This window comes from Anomalospiza imberbis, chromosome 21 (assembly GCF_031753505.1).
Source record: "Anomalospiza imberbis isolate Cuckoo-Finch-1a 21T00152 chromosome 21, ASM3175350v1, whole genome shotgun sequence".
Classification (NCBI taxonomy): domain Eukaryota; kingdom Metazoa; phylum Chordata; class Aves; order Passeriformes; family Viduidae; genus Anomalospiza; species Anomalospiza imberbis.
The window spans coordinates 3619592-3639512 of record NC_089701.1 but is presented as its reverse complement, the minus strand read 5'-3'; the positions used below and the strand labels follow the sequence as shown (position 1 = coordinate 3639512).

At 53.0% G+C, this 19921-nt stretch overlaps 1 protein-coding gene across 2 annotated transcripts in view; it reads right to left on the bottom strand.

The window, feature by feature from the left end:
- Positions 1-4229: 4229 nt before the first annotated feature.
- The window catches only part of VAV2 (vav guanine nucleotide exchange factor 2), a 127692-nt gene continuing 112000 nt past the window's right edge, over positions 4230-19921 (bottom strand). The window contains exons 12-29 of one of the 2 annotated variants that reach the window (XM_068211105.1): positions 19831-19899; positions 17522-17608; positions 16283-16368; positions 15908-16040; positions 14736-14845; positions 13855-13956; positions 13615-13703; positions 12832-12848; positions 12469-12490; positions 11123-11250; positions 10868-10942; positions 10246-10298; positions 9461-9577; positions 9259-9346; positions 9048-9171; positions 8091-8177; positions 5964-6118; positions 4230-5315 (exon numbers count right to left, since the gene is read on the bottom strand). In XM_068211105.1, the coding sequence (XP_068067206.1) occupies positions 5268-5315; positions 5964-6118; positions 8091-8177; positions 9048-9171; positions 9259-9346; positions 9461-9577; positions 10246-10298; positions 10868-10942; positions 11123-11250; positions 12469-12490; positions 12832-12848; positions 13615-13703; positions 13855-13956; positions 14736-14845; positions 15908-16040; positions 16283-16368; positions 17522-17608; positions 19831-19899 (1590 nt within the window). In that variant the 3' untranslated portion in view covers positions 4230-5267. The remainder of the gene's footprint in view (positions 5316-5963; positions 6119-8090; positions 8178-9047; positions 9172-9258; positions 9347-9460; positions 9578-10245; positions 10299-10867; positions 10943-11122; positions 11251-12468; positions 12491-12831; positions 12849-13614; positions 13704-13854; positions 13957-14735; positions 14846-15907; positions 16041-16282; positions 16369-17521; positions 17609-19830; positions 19900-19921) is intronic. The other variant, XM_068211106.1, reaches the window with a different exon arrangement.

Genomic DNA, 19921 nt, shown 5'->3' with positions numbered 1-19921 from the left:
AGATAAAATTAATTTACACCTCTCCTAAGCCAGAGCCAAGAGCTCAAAGTGAAGGTGGCAACACCAAAAAAAAAAAAAAAATTAAATTGGAGTTGGGTAGAAAAATAAGGGCTTGATTTCAATCTCTAAACATGAAGGTTTGTTGCTGCTTCAGCTCAGGGCTCAGCCCTGGAATTAGGGCCTGTTTGGGCACGACACAGAAGTTCTGCTGAAGGGCCTCATGCTGGTATCTCAGAGAAGCAGAAGTCAGGGTGGAGTCAGGGTTTGGCTGGTGGCTGGGAGGGATTGGGGTCCCAGCAGCATCATGGTCCCCCAGGCAGCATCCCCCACCCCTGAAGAGCTCTGAGCAGCCATGGGATGGTTTTTGGGGGGGGTTTAAGCATCCAGCTTAAGTGAAGTGCCCCTTTTCTGCTCCTCAGTACACAATCCCTCTGCTCTTGCCTGCTGGACACCCTGTGGTACCCAGCATCCAAACTGCCCCATTTTGGGAAGGGTTTGAGCCGAGGGGTTCCCTTATTCCAGCTTTATCCCGTCTCCAGCAGCATTTCCTCTCCTTCTCCCAAAGACAAAACTGGTTTCTCAGTTGCACAGAGAGCTCCAGCTCCTGCAGGCTTCTCCACGGACTAAATTGCTCAGAACAACCACAGAGCTGCAAACAAGTCTAAACTCCTGTTTGCAGTGGGGTGTTTCTGTTTGACAGGCCAGAACCATTTCATCAGCGTGTCCAAATTATAAATATGACCTTTGGGTTAGACCAGACCTAGAACAATACAAGCTCAAGTCCACTTCAGCAGCCTGAGCCCTTCACCGAGCTCAGGATGGACGGTGGGGAACGTGGCAGCTCCTACAGCCCCTCTGAGCCCTGATGTGACTCTAGAGCAGGAATGAGGGGGGTTAATTTTTGGGGTGATCAGTGCAGTGCAGAGGGAGCCTACACAGTTCAATCTCCCCCTCTAATTTTTAGGTTAATTCTAAAATAAAGCGGCGCAGTGGCTCAGGCACCAGCTGGAGTTTTCTAGGTCACAGAAAACGTGGTTAATGCAGGGCTGAGCCAGCCAGGCGTGCTGCAGGCTGTCAACATTGCCTCTGCCACCCCAATCCTCATCCCCATCCCCATCGGAGCTGGGGGCTCAGCTCTGCCCCACACCCTCAGTTAGGGGTGGGAAGCACCACCAGCGCCTGACCCTGAACCAAAAGCACCCGGATCCCACAGAGTCCTGCTGGGCAGAGCTGTTCTGAGCTCTCCTCTTGGCCACCTCCTACCTCAGTTTCCCCACCCTGGTGGCACAGCAGTTTGGACCCTGGTTTTGGGGTGCCCCAGGCTGGGTGAGCTCACCCCCAGAGTGGCAGAGGGAGGTGGTCACGCTCCGGCCGGTGGCCACGGAGCTCGAGGGGCAGTCCCAGGGCCAGGGCAGGTGGCTGTCACACTGTGACAGGAGCAGGAGCTGCTGCTGGCACAGGGCAGCCAGCAAACACAGCCACCCCCACGCCGTGTTTGCTCAGAGCCCGGCTCATGGGGGGCACTTCGTCAGCAGCTGCTCTTGCTGGGGGAAAAATCAGAATAATAAATAAATCCCCGTGCCTGGTGTGTCCCCCAGCTCCTGGGACAGGCCAGGGACTGTGCAGGGCTGGAACCAGCTGTGCTGGCTGCAATTGATTCCGCTGTTAATGCCCCTGGAACGCTGCTCCTGCTCTGGTTACTGCACCTGGCCCTGGCTGGGCACGCTGGATCAATGCCCCGTTTATTCCTGAGCTGTCAGACCCTGCACTGGAGCACCCCCAGCAGATTTTGGCACGAAGCTGAGCAAAGCCACTGTGGAGGCACCCACCTGCCAGCTCCAGCCACTCCCCAAGGGCTCGGTGTCCCCAGGGATGTCCCCAGAGGCAGGACAGAATGGGAACAGGTTTTTGCACTGCCCAGCTCTTGGTTGCAGGCTCCAGTGCTGCATTTGGCAGCCCAGCTGTGCCATTCCACCCTCCCAGGGCCAGGCTGAGGCTCAGCACCAGCAGGGGAGGGCCCAGGTACCTAAACCTGGTGTTTCATCCATGGGGAATGTTAGAGAGGTGTCTTTAGACCAAACAGCCACGAGGAGAGAGCTTTTCCCAAGCAGGGGCAGCACCTGGACCAAGGCTTAATACCTGGCTGGGCAGCACCTTCCCAAGCCAGCATCCCAAATGTAGTGCCCAGCTCACATCATGATTCTCTGTGTAAAACCCCTCTGCTCACTGCTACAACCCCTTCCAGCTGACCCTGGGAAAAGTGAAGCACTGGGGACTCCAAGGGTGGAAAAAATTAATGATCTTAATTAAATGACATGGCAGCTCACAGGGACATCACATCCCTGCCCAAGGGGAGGCCTCTTGAACACCTCAGGTTTTTATAAGCAACTGTGCAGCTTATTTATTGCTCTGGAGCATGCTGCTGCCTGCAGGGCCAGGTGGGATTCTGGAATATGATATCCAGGAGTGACTAAAAGCCATGGAAAATCAGCCTCTTTCCTTCACCCTGCAGGGGTTCAGCTCAGAAAAAGAGAGGAGTCACAGGAAAGCTCCTGCATGGGACAACTGCACGAGTGGCAGCTGCTCCAGGAACGAGGAGCCTGACAGGCACCACGGGAGGGATCCACTCCAAATTCTGGAGGGGTAAAAGCACTTACTGTTCATGCCAGGAATCGGGAAGGATCCATCCCTGGGACCACCCATCTTCCCTGGAAGGGCCAAGCCAGCCCTGAGCCCCAGTGCAGCCAAGGGGGTTTTAGTGACAACAACCCTGACATGATCCTGACCCCTGGCACATTAAAAACCATGGCTGGGGAAATAATAAAAAAAAAACCTATCAGCAAAATTACACTTTATTTTGTTGGTTTTTTTTTTTCCGTTGGGGAATTTACTTTGATGAATTGTAACTTAAAAAGGCCTGGAAAAACCACATGCAAAAGGGTTTCTAAGTAGCAGCTAAAGTTTCTATTCCAGCATTACAAGCTATTCCAAATGATTTCCAAATTCCCAGCTATAAACTATTCCAATAAACAAACAGTTTGATCTTTAAACCCCCTCCACCCTACCCCAGTTAGTGCAGTGCAAAGGAAAAACCCAAGGAATTTACATATTATTTTCCAACGTATCCCATTGCAATTCCAAATGATCTGCGACGACCTAAAATAATACATACAATTTTCTCGCCATCATAAAAAAACATTTCCCTTTCTTATTCACAGATATATTTGTGGCAAGTGGCTGAATAATTACTTACAAACAGAACAATCTCTTTTTAACAAGTTTCTTACACCAGTAAACACAAGAGGGAGAGCTCTCTGGGGGAGGGGGTTTGGCAGGGCAGGCAGAGGGTGGGGGTCCCTTTGGGGTGTAAGGGACAGAAGTGCCCTGGTCCCTGTGACAGGGCTGTGCTCTCCCAAGGTGATGCCCTTGCCACCTTACAAAGTTGGCCACGTTAAACAGGAGGGGCTGTAAGGCTTTAGGATGTGAGGCAGAGCAGGAGCCACCAGGAGTTGGTGTGTCCCATCCACCCAAAACGCCCCCTCAGCTCCAGCACGGCCTCTGCAATGGGAATGGCACCCTCTGCTCTGCACGGGAGCAGGGAATTGGCAGCTCCCTGCTGGCTGCTCCCCTCAAACTGAGCATGGAGGGGCTGGCTGGGAGGGGTTAGCACCAAACAGTACCTTGGGAATGCCCTGAGTCCCCCACGTCCCTGTCACCTCCCATCTGCCCTGGCCAGACCCTGCTGCACCCACCTCGCGCCCCCACGAGTGGGGGCACTCCCAGAGCTCCAGGAGGAACAGGGAGCAAAGCAGGCTGGCTCTGGGCTTGTCACTGAGCAGCAGCGCGTGATTCCCAAGTCAGCATCATTTCCTCATCCTTGAGAGATCCAAACTCTTCCATTCTTACCCCAAGCACGGTTCTGCTGCTCTGTTTGCAGACCCCCATGCCAGGGACTGAGGGCAGCAGCACTGCTCACCCAGCCAACACTGGCAGCTCCCATCTTGCAGCAGGATCCCACACCAGGAACACGGTGCTGCACAGCAGGACCACCCCAAATCCCAGGGGAACAACATCAGGGCACGGAAGCACCAGCTCAAAATGCTACATATTCAGAGAGGCAGCTCCTGGGGCTCAGATACAGGGAAGCTGTTCCCCTGTCACGCTCCCACACATGTATTTTGTTTGTATTTGCACTTTGGGAAGAACAGAGGGTGCTCAGGACACAGTGGGAATGTCACAACACACGGACCTTTACTTAACAGCAGCAGCAGGAACAGCCTGTGGGAGGAGGAGCAGGGGGCAACGCTGCCAGCCCCCAAAAGTGCACACAGCTGGCAAGAGGAGATGCTTTCACAGCTCAGGGACAGCATTCAGGACTTGATACCGTAGCCCTTATTCAGGTGGGTTCACCCTGAGCTCATGAGGTGGGATTTGTCACAGCTGCAAGGAAAATCAGCCTGGCTTGGGGAGGACAGATCCAGGGACGCATCCTCTGCATGTACCTGGTGCCTTGGTGGCCTCTGAAACCCTTGTGTGGAGCACATCTCCAGTCCTGCAATGCACTGAGACCTCCTGCTCACCAGTGGGACCAGTCTGCTCCCTGGGCACCCCCCTGCCCGCAGCAAGGCTGGTGGGACTGAGGTGACTGTAAAGAAAATGGGCTTGGGGGTGCCAAAATGGCTCTTTCCCCTCCTGCCTGACCTGAAGGTCCACTTCCAGCCTACACCTGAGGGTCAAAATGGTCACAGCCCTCTCCTCCTCCCGGGCCAGGCGTCCCCACCCTGCCCCTCACCCTGGCCACAGCACAGTGCTGCCCATGGCTGCCAGGGCCACTGCCAAAATCCTGACCTGGGGAACCACCCGAGTGCTGTGGCAGGGGGTCTGCATTGTCTCCTTGGGGCTCCCTCCCCTGGAAGCCCCCAAATTCTCACCCAGGCACAAAACCTTCAGCCTCACCCTCTCTCCACCATCCCCACGGTGGCTTTGAAAACCCCCTGACACAAGAGGGGTGCAGTGCCCACGCCCTGCTGGGCACCCCAGAGTCTCTGAGCTCTGTCCATCAGGGAGAGCCGCTCCAGCAGCGCCATCCCACAGCCCATCAATCTTCTGTACACGAAACGGGGGCGAGGCCGGGGCAGCCTGCACGGAGGGGGGGTCGTGAGGGGCTGCAGGGGCAGTCCTGGGAGGTGTCCAGCACGGGGACAGTGTGCTCGGGCTGCAGCTGCTGGCTCCGGGCGCTCGACGACTTCCACCGGCCACGGCCGCGGTCACTGCACCCCCTCCTCCTCCACGTACGTCGAGGGAAACCAGCCCACCTGTGGGGGGACAGGACAGGTGAGCTGGGGCTGGGAAGCTCAAGGGGAACAGCACAAAGCCTGCTGGAGTTCAAGGATTTGGACAACTCAGGGACAGGGTGGGGTTGTTGGGGTGTCCTGTGCAGGGATGGGAGTTGGACACCATGACCCTTGCGGGGCCCTTCCAGCTCTGTGATTTTATGAGGGAGCTCCTGTCCTGTCACTGGGGTTATTGCCCTGCTATTAAGTGCTTTCCCCAGTCCTGGATGTGCCAGATCCTGATGGTGTGAGCCATCACTCTAATTTGGGATGGAGTACATCACACTGCCTGCAAGGCATCAGGCAGGAAGAACCCGTCCCCAGTGCTACAAAATCTGTGGGATGCCAGGGCAAGCCACCAGGCTGCTGGTTTTCCCAGGATGCCGAGCCTTCCCCCTGCAGGGCCTGCAGACATCCCCCAGGGGCAGGTTTAGGGAAGATCAGACCCTCCCACCACATGCTCCCATCCACCTGTGTGCCCTGGGTATCACCACCACATGGCCACACAGAGGTGACAGCCCACCCAGAACCCAGCAAAGAGCAGGAGCACATGGGACACAGCCCCTTCCCTTTGCCATCCTGACAGCAGGGAGGACATCCCGCTGCAGGGATTCCTCTGGCTGCACTCACCCTTCCGTTGGTCTCCCCCTTCCACCATCCCTGGTCCCCTCCAATCCTGCTGTAGATCTTCACCACGTCCCCCTCCCGCAGCGACAGCTCCCGCATGTCCCGCGCCGCGAAGTTGTACCGTGCCACGGCCGTGCCTATGACCCGGGGGGTGAACACTGCCAGGGGACAAAGCACAGCAGCTCAGGAGCAGCCCCACGCTGGCTGAAGCCTGGGGAAAGCTTGGGGAGGTTCAACCTGGGTTTTCCACCATGGCACCGAGAGCTGGAGCCGCTCGGATGGAGGGGCGGCGTCACCTGAGCTGCTCAGCCCCGCATGGGTGGGGTGGTTGGGGTTAAACTGGGTTCCTGCTGGCTTTGAAGGGCTCTGTGGGCTTGGGAAGACCATCTCTGCTGGTCAGAGGGGCTTGGTGAGGCTCACTGGGGTGAAGGGCACTTTTGTAAGGTGGTAAAAGGAAGGATTTCATAGGAATACACAACCATTAACAAAGAAATCATGGGAAAATCCTGTTCAGCTCTCAGTGTCAGGTCTGGGAGATTGCCTTGTGGAGCTGCCACCCAGCTCCCAGCACCTGATGGAACCACTCTGTAAACCAACTTGGTTTTAAGCTACTTCAAAAGCAGAGTTACTGGGAATGGGCTCTCCTAGAGGCGTTGAGTGAATCCTGTGTGCTTTGCCGTGAGGAGGAACCGGATCCTGACCTGGAACCTCCCTGCTCCTGTCCCTGCCAGGGGGAAACCTTGGGAACTCAGTCCCATTAAAGACCAAACGGTGCCAAACCCTAACACTGACCAGCAGCTTGGGATGAGGAGATGACCCCAGGAGCCATCCTGGGAGCTGACCTCCCCCAGCCCAGCCCCAGCCCCAGGGATCTCCATCACTTCAGGCAGGGGATGCTCAGGGGAAGCACAAGGAGGGGGAAGGCAGGGGCAGCACTCAGCATTCCTGCCCCAAGGTCTGGGCATGGGGAAAAAGGCTGGAGAACCACAGTGGAGGGATGGGATGGGCAGAAGAGGAGAAAAATGCATGCCCTCTGAAGTTCACAAAAAAGAAATTAACACCCTGAGCGGATGCTGTGCTTCATTCCCCTCTTTCTCCCAGGATTTCCAAGGGTTAATTTCAACTATAAAAGTGTGCAAACCAAGGTTGAACAAAGTTTGAGGGAAAGCTTTGCCCAGGTTTTCAGCTCTTGGGGTGGAAGGAGATGAGGATGGCGATGGTGTTGGACACACAATGTGCAATCACTGGAGGGTTTGTCCATCCTGGCCAGGCAGCCAGGCTGGAGGATGGACAGAAATCATGGCAGCTTTGAGCTCTTTCATCAGGAGCTTGCTCAGAGCCCCTTGCTACACAGATCCCTTCCTGCAATACCTTCTATGCAGTTAGAGAATCTCAAAATCCCAGATTTGTGCTTGAAAAGTTCAGTGTTCTTCCCAACCACAGCACCAAGGAAGGCACATGTGGCTTTGCTGGTGATTTTCTCTCTCCAGCCTAAAGGAGAGACTGAAAGATAAAAACTTCAATGGGAAGAAAATCTGGCAGGACTTTGCTCTGATCCCGTCAAGAGGGAGGGTGACACCAGCCTGGAAAGGCTGGGGCACCACTGCACTCTCTGCAGGGACACTGAGCCCCGAAACACACCTGAGAGCACAGGTGTGTCCCTGTCCCCTCAGCAAGGGGCTCCTGAGCAGCCTCAGATACCAGAGCTCAAACCCTGCAGGACACTAGGATGTCCTCCTGGAGGACAAGGAGGGTCACACTGGGACAGGGTGAGATGCTGATGCTCGTTGGGTGAGACACATGGGATAAGCAGGTCGAGCTTGAAGTACATCATGAGATCCCAAAGTGCTACAGCCACTTTTTTTTGGTTAATTTTAGCCCCTTTTCTCCAACAGCAACATGTCCATCTCCTCCCTGCCTTGATTTTGGGGAGAGGGTGGGGAGTGCATTTTGCTGCCAACCAAGCCACGGTTAATTAACCTAATTAACTGATTTCCCAGGGCAGCACTGGGGACCCCCTGAACTGCCTGTGGGGATGGAGGGACAGGGGGGACCCCACAGGTCCCACTGGTGATGGCTTTCAAGCTGGGGATGGTGGCAGGTCTCTCCAGCAGGGAGAGGCACTGGTACCTGACCAGAAGGGACTGGAGGAGCTCTGAGAAGAAAAGTTGAGGCCCTGAGGACTGAGAAAAGAAAAGTTGTAGGAAGCGCAGGAGGCTGCAAAGAGGTTAGAGAGAAACAGAAAGAGGCAGAACACGCATTAAAAAGGAAATGAAAATAAAATATTATAAGGCACAATGCTTTAAAAGCTGATGGAGGGATACAGGGCAAAGCATGCAAAGGGTCTTGTGCAAGGGCTCCGAGCTGGGACAGCTGAGAAAAGGTGTGGCCACAGCCCCACAGCCACTGGGGGCTCAAAATTCATCCAGGGTTGTATTTAATGCAAAAAGGTATTTGACCAACTTTCAAAACCTATCTTCCTTTAGTATTCTTTTCTAAATATACCATGGAGAAAAATATTTAGGAGTTATTTTTCCCCATAAAACCGTTAGTTGTGCATTCAGGCTTTTGGACAAAACAACACCCTGCATTATTGTACTTTTTTCTTCCCATTTATTTTGATGTTTCCTTTCTTTTTCTTTTAGAAACAGACTTACCCTTTCACCCATCACCTCCATTAAAGGAGTCCCACTGGGATTCAAACCACCACAAGTCACAATGGAAACGGATCCATCAAAACACAAAAATCTCACGTGGGTGGGAAAGGCAGGATAAATCCCACAAAGTGACCATCATATCCCTGCTCCCAACCAGAGGGTGGGCAAACCACAGGAGGGGAACCAGCCTGTCCCAGCAAAAACTGTCCCTTCAGAGAGCAGCAGTGCCAGAGAGCCCCAGCTCGGCCAGACCCTCCCTGATCCCACCAACTCCGGCGAGACCCATCCTGAAAATGCCACCAGCCCAGAAGGACTTATCTGCAAACTGAGCAACTCAAACCCTACAGTGAAGCTGTAAATTCCTTCATCCACTGTTCCTACAGCTGGCTGGAAGGGGCAGGTTTTCCAGGAGACCCAAGCTGGGTTTTACCTGGGGAGCGGGTGAAGGTCCTGGAGGTAGAGCGCTCCCGGGATTTGTAGGGATATTTCAGAGTTGTGTCCAGCTGCTTGAAGCTCTCCTTCAGCGAGTGGCTCTGGTAGTACTCAACCAGCTCCTGGGAAGGAAGGAGAGGCACCTGGCTGTCTCTGCCACCCCTGCTTGACTTGCAGAGACAGTGCTACAAGGGGGAACAAAAACCCACCAGCAAGCTTTCGAACTTCTTGGCTTCCGTGATGTGAATCCAGTTGTCCTTCTCCACCACCTTGATGTGCTTCACCTCCTCGTTGAACCTGCCAACGACAGCAACGACTCAAAAAAACCACAGCCACGTGCTCCAGCCCTGGCTCGTCCTCTGTGAGTGAGAAATATTGAATTATTCAGTTCCTAAATGGGGCATTACTCACTTAATACTGATGGCAAAGCGCTCGGCCTCAGCCGGCCGCTCCCGGATCAGGTAGGTGCCGCTGACGTGAGACTTGAGCAGGTTGTCTGTCTGATGCCTCTCCATGTTCCCTGCAAACCTGAGCCCAGAGGTTAATTAGTTCATTTAATTCATTAAAATGAACTTGTATCTTTGAACAGGCACGTTCTGGATAAAAAGAGACATCTTTTTTAAAGGCATGAAGGAGGGAAGGCAGGTGGAGAAACGTCTGAAATATCCTGAGCAGGAAGGGAAGTGCCCTGAGATATACAAGAAGCTGCTGAGCCACTGAAGCACACCGAAAGTGGCCTCTTCCCTTTGAAGTACCTGACACCTGGAAAAACCCACTAATTGGGAATCAGTCTCCAGGTTAATGAGGCCTCAGCAAGAGCTGGAGAGCAGGGATAATTTACATCCATGAATTCATAAACCTGGCTGGAGCTGGAGAGAAGGAGCAGCAGGCAAGCCAAGCACAGCCTCCGCTGCCAAGGCAGGAGTTACCTCCTTCCTCCCACAATCATTTTCTGGGCACAGAAAATGGGAAGAGAAACCAGCATCTCTCTTTTTGCTTCTGACCCTCTCCATCAGTGAGGAAACCCCCACAGCTTCTGCCAGGGCTTTCAACACCACTGTAGCAGCTGCTCCATGGCCACAGAGAAAGCAGGATGCAGAGCACTGCTGGTCTGCACTTGGAATTCCTTCCTGGAGTGGATTCCTGAGCAAGCAGCACCCAAAAGGCAAGGCTGGTTTGTGTTTCTGCCCACTCACCACGGGTATGCTGTGTAGTCGATCTCCCGCGAGGGTGGCCGGCTGTTGGGGGGCTGCAAATTGAGAATTGCTCATTAGTGAAGAGCCAGCAGCTCCCCAGGCTGTGGATCACGTGTGGGATGCTCCTCTCCACGGGAGGCTTCCCTCTGCCAAGCCATCCCCGGATTCTGGGCTTGGGCAGAGGAGGGCAGTGTTGTAGCTCAGCATTTCCCTCTCAGCTCCCAGCTGGGACGAGCAGGCTGTGTTTGTTCATTTACCTGAGTGGTTTTTAATTGGGAAGCAGCTGACAACATTACAGCAAGCAGCTAAAAGCAATTAAAATAAACCAATTGCAGTTTTCCTGCACTGGGCCTGATCTCCAGCACTCTGCTCCTGAGTCAGAGAAGGAACAGAGCTGGATCTGATGATGCCAACCCCAGCCTTGGGAACAGGGCTGGGACTGCCCTGCCCTGCCACCCGCACCATGGCATGAGGGATCCACCTCCCCTGTGAGGCAGAGGCCTCGCTGAAGGTCCAGGGAAGGACTGAGGTCTCGAGGAGAAGGCTGAGAAGAGTGACAGGGACAACCCCAGCAGCTGCAGCCACCTGGCAGTCCCAGCTCCATCTCCTCTCTGGCACTTACCCTGGCATCCACGGGGCAGGGTTTCACGGAGGAGCTGGGGAAATAACCCGACTTCTTCGTCTGCAGCAGCCTCCCCTGCAAAGCCAAGCTGGCATCAGACTGGGGTGAGCACTGTGCAGGGCTGGGGACAGGCCCCAAACTGCCTCCCAACCCCCAGCACACCCCTGCACTAGGAAAGCCCACAAATCAAAGGGATAATGCAGAAGTCACTGGTTTAGGAGTTTCCAGGAGTTTCCCAAGAGGAATCACCCTCACCTCCCACCACGGTGAGTCGGGGTCCCCCCTCAGCAGCTCCATCACATCCCCAATTTGAAAGGTCAGCACTGGCTTCCCAGGAGGGGCTGGGTTTCCATGGTAATTCTGAACAGCCACCATTTTAGGACCTGGCAGAGAAGCAAAACAGTTTCACAAGCTTGTCCCAGCTGAAAAAAAAAAAAAAAACCAAACAAAACCACCCCTCCTGAAGCCTGTTCTCCTCATCCCCTGACAGGGCACAGCAGGCAGGATTTAGGGGCAGGAAACATGAAAGCACAAAGGAATGGTGTCCACAGTGAATGTTCTTGGCTCCTGCAGTTACATGCATGATTGAGTTCCCTGAGCAAAAATAAACCCAGGAAGGACCCAGCCAAGCTGAAGCTCCAGCTCCCAGCCCTGCACCTGGATCTGAGCCTCACCAAGGAGCTCAAATCCATGAGAGGAGAGGGAAATCAAGGAGAGGAGCTCTTGCCAGGCAATGCCTGGCCAGCAGCAAGCCCTGCTCAGCAGTGACCCCAGAATTGCAAAAGGGACCAGTGAACACTCAGCTACCACTGAATATCAGCTGGACCTGGAACTCAAAAACGCCCCTGAAGCTCCCAGTCAAAGTCCACTTCTCTCGCCAACAACTGCACATTAAATAAACTTCCCCCACTGCACCAAACCCACAGTGTTTATCCTCAGAATGCCTCCCCACCTCTGCCTCTCCCCTCCCAGCAAGAGCACTCTGTGCTTGTTTTGTTATTTTGTTTTTTTTGGTTTTTTTCTAACCACAAATTTGATTCAGGTTTCTTTTTGCCAGGCTTGGCTTTCCTTCCATCAGAAATAGCACAAAAACAAATTGTTCTTCTCCTTTGAGCCACAGCAGGGGCAGGGCAGGCCCAGAGCTCTGTCCAGGCAAGTTTTAAACACAGGAAGATAAAAGTTATTGCAGTAAGCTTTGTGACTGATGGCCCATCAGAGCCCTGAGCACACTGGACATGCCAGCAGGAAGATGCTCCCCACCAGCAACAAATTTGCCTGTCAGAACATGCCTGCACTGCCCTGAAGGTTGATTTGGCACGAGGGTGTCGTGCCAGGCTCTCCTTGGTCACTGGTGTGGTGGGCAGAAGCTTTACTGGCCCAGCAGGGCTGGCCAGGGCCACGAGGGCACCCAAAGAAATGATGGGGCAGCAGGGACAGGAGAGACCCCAGTGCCCCATGGCTGGCCATGAGGGTGCACAGAACCCTTCTGTAGGCACTAAAGCTCTCTCCCGGCTTTGGAAGGAGCCTCCCTCTCCCACACACCCAGTGCTGGGGATTCCTGCAGCCTGTCCCTGCCCTCTGTCCCACAGCAATGCCCTTACCAGGTCCTGCACCCAGTGAATCCTGCAAAGAAAGAGGAAAAAAGGCTCAGTGAGGACACATCAGCCTCAGTTCTCCCCACGAGCACCCACCTGATGCCACTGGGATGAGAAAACCTCTCCCCACATCTCCCTGGTACCCCCCAGCCCATGGTGCTCACCCCAGCTGGGTGCTGGCACCTCCTGAGGGCTCCGGTGCTGCTTAAACTGGGCCAGTTCTAGGATGGAGAGGAGGCCACTGGTCCCCAGTCCTGTCCCACAGCTACTGGGACCCCTCTGAGGCCAGTGCTGGCTCTTGCCATGAGCTGCCCACACCCAGACTGGACAAGGACACGGGGGGGGTGAGGAAAAGGGCAAACCACGTACCTGCTCTGCTGAAGAACCTGCAAGAGAAATGGTGGGGTAAGGGGTTAATTTAACAGGCAACAAAACCCCATTTTCTGGTTCTCTTGATGCTCTGAGAGTCACCAGACCAGCATCAGGGTGTGAAGTTGAAGCAGGAAGCCCAAAGCAGAGGTGGGGTCACCTGAGTCACTGCTCTGCTCTGGGAGGGCAAGAACTGGGCAGGGACTGCAGCCACACAGGGCCGTTCCCTCACTGCCACAAAATTCTGCAATTTCATTCCTCCCTCCCTCCACTCCTCACCCAAAATCTTTCCAAAGCCACCCTGTGACCCCCACCTGGAGCATCACCAGGGTTGTGCCCTGGGTGAGCACAGGTGAGTCCCAGCTTTGCCCAGTTTAGACCAAGGACACAAATTTTTCCTGAACTTTGGGACATCTGGGGTCCAGAGAGGAGCTGTCTCCTCATCAGAAATGTTCTCCCTGCTGCAGACCCTCCTGCTTTCACTGTTAAGTGATGAAGAATTGATAATCTCTCTTCAGTGCCCACCCACAAGAGCTGGTGATCCCACCCCCTGCACAGAGCTGCTGTGATTCCCTGCCATCCATGGGATGCAGCTCTTTGTTTTGGAGAATTTTGGCTGCTTTGTTTGTATTTTAAACCACCAGCCGATGTGAATTGCAGCCCTGGCAGGTGGGGTGGGAGCATGCTTGTATTTTTTTATGCATTAACGAACATCAGTGCTTTATAAAGTGAATTTCTCAGATCATTCACGTGCAGCAACGAGCTGCTCATCAAATTACTCACCCATCTTGCAGGGAGGAATAATCTCCAAGCACTCCTTGTGAGCACCTGCTCCACATTTGGGGCAAAGATAGCCCTGGTAAAAGGTTCCTCTGTGCCACAAAAAAAAAAAAAAAAAAGAAAAAAAAAGGAAAAAAAAAAAGAAAGAAAAATAAAAAGAAGAAAAGCCAGAAAACCCAGCCTCAGCTTTGAGGTTTTTCTTCCTGTGTTTTACTGCAGAACAGCAGGAAGGTTGCTGCTCACCTCAGGAACATCCTGCAGGCTTTGCAGTTGGTTGTCTTTTCAAATGTGTACATCTGGAAGTTGTGGTGATTTGCATTGGCCTTCTCTGGCTTGATGTTGGACCTGAGGGAAAGGACCTGGGGGTTATCAGCCTGTCCCCACGGGGCTGCTGGCATTTCAGTCAGAGCTTGGACACCTCACAGACACCAAATCCAGCGTGAAAGGAGGTCAGGGCTTGGTTGTGGAGAGAGGATTTTGCCCATTACCTTCCCCTGGCACAGGAGTCATGGATTTGGCCTGAGTCAATCATCAGCTCAAGCCCTGCTCTGCTCAGGACCAGGTCCTGCAGCACCACCCTCCTCCTCACCCTCCTCCTGCTCCAGCCTGCTGCTACCCCATGGCCCAGCACCAGGGTGAGGTGTCCTTCACCTTCACAGAAAAAATACCTTCCTTCACACAAAGCCTTCACAGAAGGCTTTGGGCTGGACATTTAAACTCATCCCATCCCACCCCCTGCCACGTCAGGGACACCTTCCCCTGTCCCAGGGTGCTCAAACCCTGTCCAGCCTGGCCTTGGGCAATGCCAGGGATCCAGGGATCCACAGCTGCTCTGGGCACCCTGTGCCAGGGCTTGCCCACCCTCCCAGGGAACAATCCCTAATTCCCAATATCCCAATTATCTCTGTTTCAGAGATAAAATCCAGTTTCAGAGATGCTTTGGTGGGGATGCTCAGAGAACAGTTCCAAGCTCCCTCTGCACAGGGACTCGTCCAGCATCCCCATGAGCTTCCCCACCACAGGTTTGGCTGTCAGAGCTGCTCTGCAGTGACCTGATGGCCCAAGACACTTTCCCCCCACGCCTGGCAACTGCAGCCAGGGCTAGAGCAGCCACTCATGCTCACATGGCCATTTCAAACTGCTCCATCCACTTCCTCTTCATCTCCTCTGTCTTGCAGAAGAACTGGAAGCCCTGTTTTCCCTGGAGGTGGATCAGGTAGAAGCCGTATGACCACTGCAAGAGAAAAGAGAGCTGATCTCCCAGCAGAACACTCCACACTTCCACTCACACGCCTCAGCCACTGCTCTGAGTGCCTGTCCCTGCCCCCTCTGCTGAGCCATGGCCAGGGACAGCAGGGGAGGAGGAAGGAGAGCTCCCTGTTTCTCTAACACATCCCAGTTAATGATGCCTGAACCGCCTCGGCGCTGTGCACTTGGACCAAAGAGGATTTCGTGGTGGCAGATGAGAGAACCCAGATTCTTCTGCTCCACTGGATCCTCCCCAGCCATTCTGTCTGTGGCTGACAGCAAGTGACAGCCCAGGAGGAACATCTGACCTGCCCACTGCACATATGCTCAGCCTGTCTCGTCAGCACACTGCACACAAACACACGACAGCCAAAGGGGTGCTCTGCTTACCATTTTTCCATGGGACTAGAAAGCATAGGAGAGCAAAGTGGAAAGACATTACATTAGAACACAAAGCCAGCAGCATTCCCTCAGCAGTTCTTGGCTGCTCTCACCCCAGTGTCCCTTATCCCATCTGCACCACAGCTCTTCCCATGGCATGGAAGTGGATTAAGATAAAGGGGCTCTGCTAGAGCAAGAGCTGGGGGGTTTTTCCTCCGTGGCTGCAGAGTAAGCATCAGGAAAATGATGTTCCTTCAGTGCTTCGAGTGCCAATTTTGGCAGCCTGGTGTGCAAAGCTGCCTTTCCAGGCCCCTCCACCCTGCAGCTTGTGGGAGAAAAGAACATCCTGCACCTTCCCTCCCTCCTCCATGCCCTCCTCTCCTGCCCATCTGATGTCTGCTCCCTGACACTGGGCCAGAAAGCAGAGAGCAGCTTCCTCCCTGCTAACTCCAACCATCCCAGCCTCCTCAGGGCTGTTCTGCCAGGACACAGGTCAGGGACCCAGCCCAGCCCCACATTAATAAACATTTCCCAATGCTATTTAAGGCTGCCTTGAAAGCTGAGTGTTTATTTTCCAGCTTTTTTCCTATTTTAAAAGGCTAATGGGAACATACTACCCTGAAACAGCTCCAAAGTGCTCTCCAGAGCTAATCCTTGGTTCACCTACCTTTTTAATGTCCTTGTTATTCATGGGGTCATCAGTCATCTTGTGGAAGAGCAGCTCAATAATTTCCTTCAGCTCATAATTGTATCCTTTCCTCTTGCAGACGATCACCACTTTATCAAATAAAAATAAATACCTGCCCAAAGCAAGCAAATAAACAAGCAACCCAGTCAAACACATCATTAAAAAAATCCAGGGGGAAAGATTTGGAAAGCTCTGAGGAGCTCCCCAGCTCAATGTTCAGTGCTCGTGCCCTGCCATGATTTCACATTGATGCTGGGTTATGGCAGTGAAATTCCAGGCAGTAATTAAAGAAATTAAAGTAATTAAAGAGCTCAAAGGGCACGTTGAGTCTGGGGACATTGTGCTGCCACTCACCTGTCCTGCTTGGTGTGGTTCACTATGGAGCGCACCTTGAGCTCCCCGTCGATCTTCGGCCTCCCAAACTCCTCCAGCTTCACTTGCTGCGGGAAGCAAAGCAGGGCTCAGACCCACAGCCAGGCCTGGAACGGTGCTTAGGGCCAGTGGAAACCCAGAGCTGTCTGGATTTCACCCCCCAGCCCTGCCTGAGGCTCCCAAATCTCCTGCGAGCAGCACCACCCTCAGCAAGAGGAGGGAGGATGCTCCAAGGGGAGCCTGGCCATGAACACGGGTACAGGACGCCAGGAAACCCCCAGAGCTCCAGCACTGGCACCCCAGGGCAAGGGCCAGTAGTCAAAGCATTTTTGCAAACCCCTCCTCAGCTGCAATAAGCTATTTCTCAGAGGTTTTCACAATAATTAAGGGTTTTGTCTCTGTTAAATAGCCATCCATTAAAAGTTCATCGTTTCCAAATGAAGCCAAGGCTTAAAGCCCTCAAACCCAGCACCCCTCCAGGTCTGCTGATGCCAGCAACAGGACCCAGTGTTTGACACCCCTGGGGTTTGGAGGGTGAGTTCTCCTTAAAATACCTGGTTGAAATTTTGGGAATTTGGTGCCTTTTTACATGAGCCCTTCTCCCCTTTCAGTTAACCTCTGTCCTCTTAAAATCAAAAGAAAACCTCTTTATAAATAGAAGCCAGATAGGCACCTTGAGGAACTTCCGTGTCCTCCCTACACTAATAATGTGAGAAAAAGCTGAAGAATCAATTTTAGTGTAACACCAGCAAGAGAAGCCACCCTCCATCCCAGCCAAAGCAGTTTTTGTGTTTGACACCCCTGGGGTTTGGAGGGTGAGTTCTCCTTAAAATACCTGGTTGAAATTTTGGGAATTTGGTGCCTTTTTACATGAGCCCTTCTCCCCTTTCAGTTAACCTCTGTCCTCTTAAAATCAAAAGAAAACCTCTTTATAAATAGAAGCCAGATAGGCACCTTGAGGAACTTCCATGTCCTCCCTACACTAATAATGTGAGAAAAAGCTGAAGAATCATTTTTAGTGTAACACCAGCAAGAGAAGCCACCCTCCATCCCAGCCAAAGCAGTTTTGTGATGGACCTCTGGACCATCAGCAAGTCATGAGAGACTCTGAACACATGGGGATCTTTCAGCACGTCAGAAAAGTAGTAATTGCACAAAAAAACCCAAATACATTAATAATAATCAAATTAAACTGGGTTCAAGAGGATTTTTCCAACTTACCAGGTTTTCTATAGAGCTCTGAAATTCACTTATTTTCTTCAAAGTCTCTTTGTCCCTCTTGACTTCATTGATGTACATGGCCAAGTCCTTAAAAAAAAAAGGGTGAACAGTGATTTTTACTTCACCAGTACCTTACCCAAGAGAACAAACATGAGCCTGGCTCCCTCAGGAGCACCCTCAGCTCCCTCAGAATCCCTCAGGAGTCTGAGCAGGACTCCACTGCAGCCTGGGGCAGGTGAGGCTGCTGGTGCTCCCAGAGCCAGGCAGGTGCTGCAATGTTTTCCATCTCCCAGAAGATGGCAATGCACGAATCCACGGCAGCACAGCGATCCCAAACCCCAGATTTTCATCCATCAAAGAGAAGGAGCCATCCCTTCCACTGGAACAACTTCTTGCACCTTTCAGAGCGGATTTGCTGTGCCTGTTTGCTTCTTATCTGCTCCCTCCTTGACCTCAACAACAGCTCTTGTCAACTTGGATTAAATCTGAACAGGGGATTTTTAAAAACATCCCCCCGGGTCAGACCTTGCTCAGCTCCCCAACACAAGGAGGGTTAATCACATCCCATAATCACAGATCTACGTGACAATACTTGTAACATCACCAAGCCAGGGGTGGCAGGGATGGTGATGAGAAATGACACCAGCAAAAGCCTTCTGAAGCAGGGAAACACAATCCCAGGGAAACACACTTCAAGAGAAACACACTTCCAGGGAAACACAATCCCAAGGAAACACAATCCCAGGGAAACACACTCCCAGGATCAACCAGGACTTGAAAGAACAACGTGCAAATGTTGGCTGTGGAATTTCACTGGGATCTGCCTTTGCCCCACCACCACTGGGAACTCAAATCTGCATTCTCATGCAGAGGGTTGGTACCTGCACCAAAGAAACCCCACCACAAATGATTTTTTTTGGTGCAAAACCTGCCCTTGCCTTGCAAAACCAACTATTCAAGCAAGAGAAAAGGGAGCTGAATCCCTTTGGGAATGTCACTCCATCCACCCCCCTGTACAGCTCTCGCCCCAGACAGCAGCAATGTCTGCTGCCTGCCAGCACAGCAGACAGAACGGCTGCACTTGTGATGAAAGACATCACTTGGAAGTTAAGCCTTGGTTTACAGATCAATTAAAACCATACTGAATGGCTCCCAAAGCCCCCCGAGCCCAGCGTGGTCGGAACTGCTCCCACACTCTCCTGGTGATGGGGAGGAGAAGAGAGAAACCTCCCTGATGGTTATCAACATCTCCCTGCAACAAATGCTGAGTCTGCAGCAGAGCCAGAGCAAACATACATTTATTTTTCAGCAGTGGTGCTGGGTGATGAGGCCAGGAGCGGGGTTTAACTGCTGTCACCAGGTCCAGCGTTCATCTGAGGCCACAGCAGCAGGCTGGGAATGCAACGTCCTTCAAACCACCTCCACTCCACAGAGAGCCACACAGCAGCTCTGGATCCCTGGGCTGGCAGGGTGATGGCTGGAAAGGTCACCCAGCTTATGTAAGGGCCAGGAAATGCAGCCACGTTACAAAAGCTGCAGCCCAGAGGTGGAAAACAAAGTGACCACGAGCACAGGGATGAATCCTGAGGTGCTCTCCAGAGGAAAAACCTGGAGTTAATGAGCATCCTCCAGTCAGCTTCTGCTGACAATGGATCTGGTGTGAATGTGTGTGTGGGGAGACATAACCGAGTCAGAGAACATTTGGATGATTCTACAATTTGATTTTTTGTTGCTGATGGTTTTTTCCGAGATTCTGGGGGCTCCAGCTAAAAGCTGAAAAAAATACAACTATAAAGCAAAGCAAACAGCTGATGCCAAAAGCCATCAATTATTGAAAACACGTCTTCCCTTTACAAAATAAAATAAAAAAAGGTGGATTAAAGGATTCCCACCCAGCACCTGGCTAACAGCACACAGGGGACGCTCCACACACGCAGGCTCCCGTGGCTGCCGTACTCCCTGGCTTGCTGATACCTCTGGAGCTCCTCCAAATCCCTCCCAGCAGAAACAAAAGCCGGATCTGGCACAGCCTCTGCACACACAACAGCAATCAGGGAAAAGTCCTAACTTGTCAACAAACCCCAGCTCCCCCCTCTGCCTCAGAGGGGGACAGCGGTGACGAGGGATCTGCTGTGAGGCCACCACACCGAGTGACAATCAATACACACAGGTGTGGCCAAAAGGAGCAGACCTTGCCTTCCCTCGAGCTGTTCCTGGATGGATTTTCCATCCAAATTTTTGTTCCACAGAGCAGAGGGATCCTGAGCTCTGCTGCACCCCAAAGCCTCCCCACTCTCCCCCTCCTGTACCTGCATTGCCTCCAGAGCCTCCTTCAGCTGCTGCTTCTCTGGCCGGTCTGAGGAATGGCTGAGCAGCTCCTGAGAAAGTAGAAATGAATAA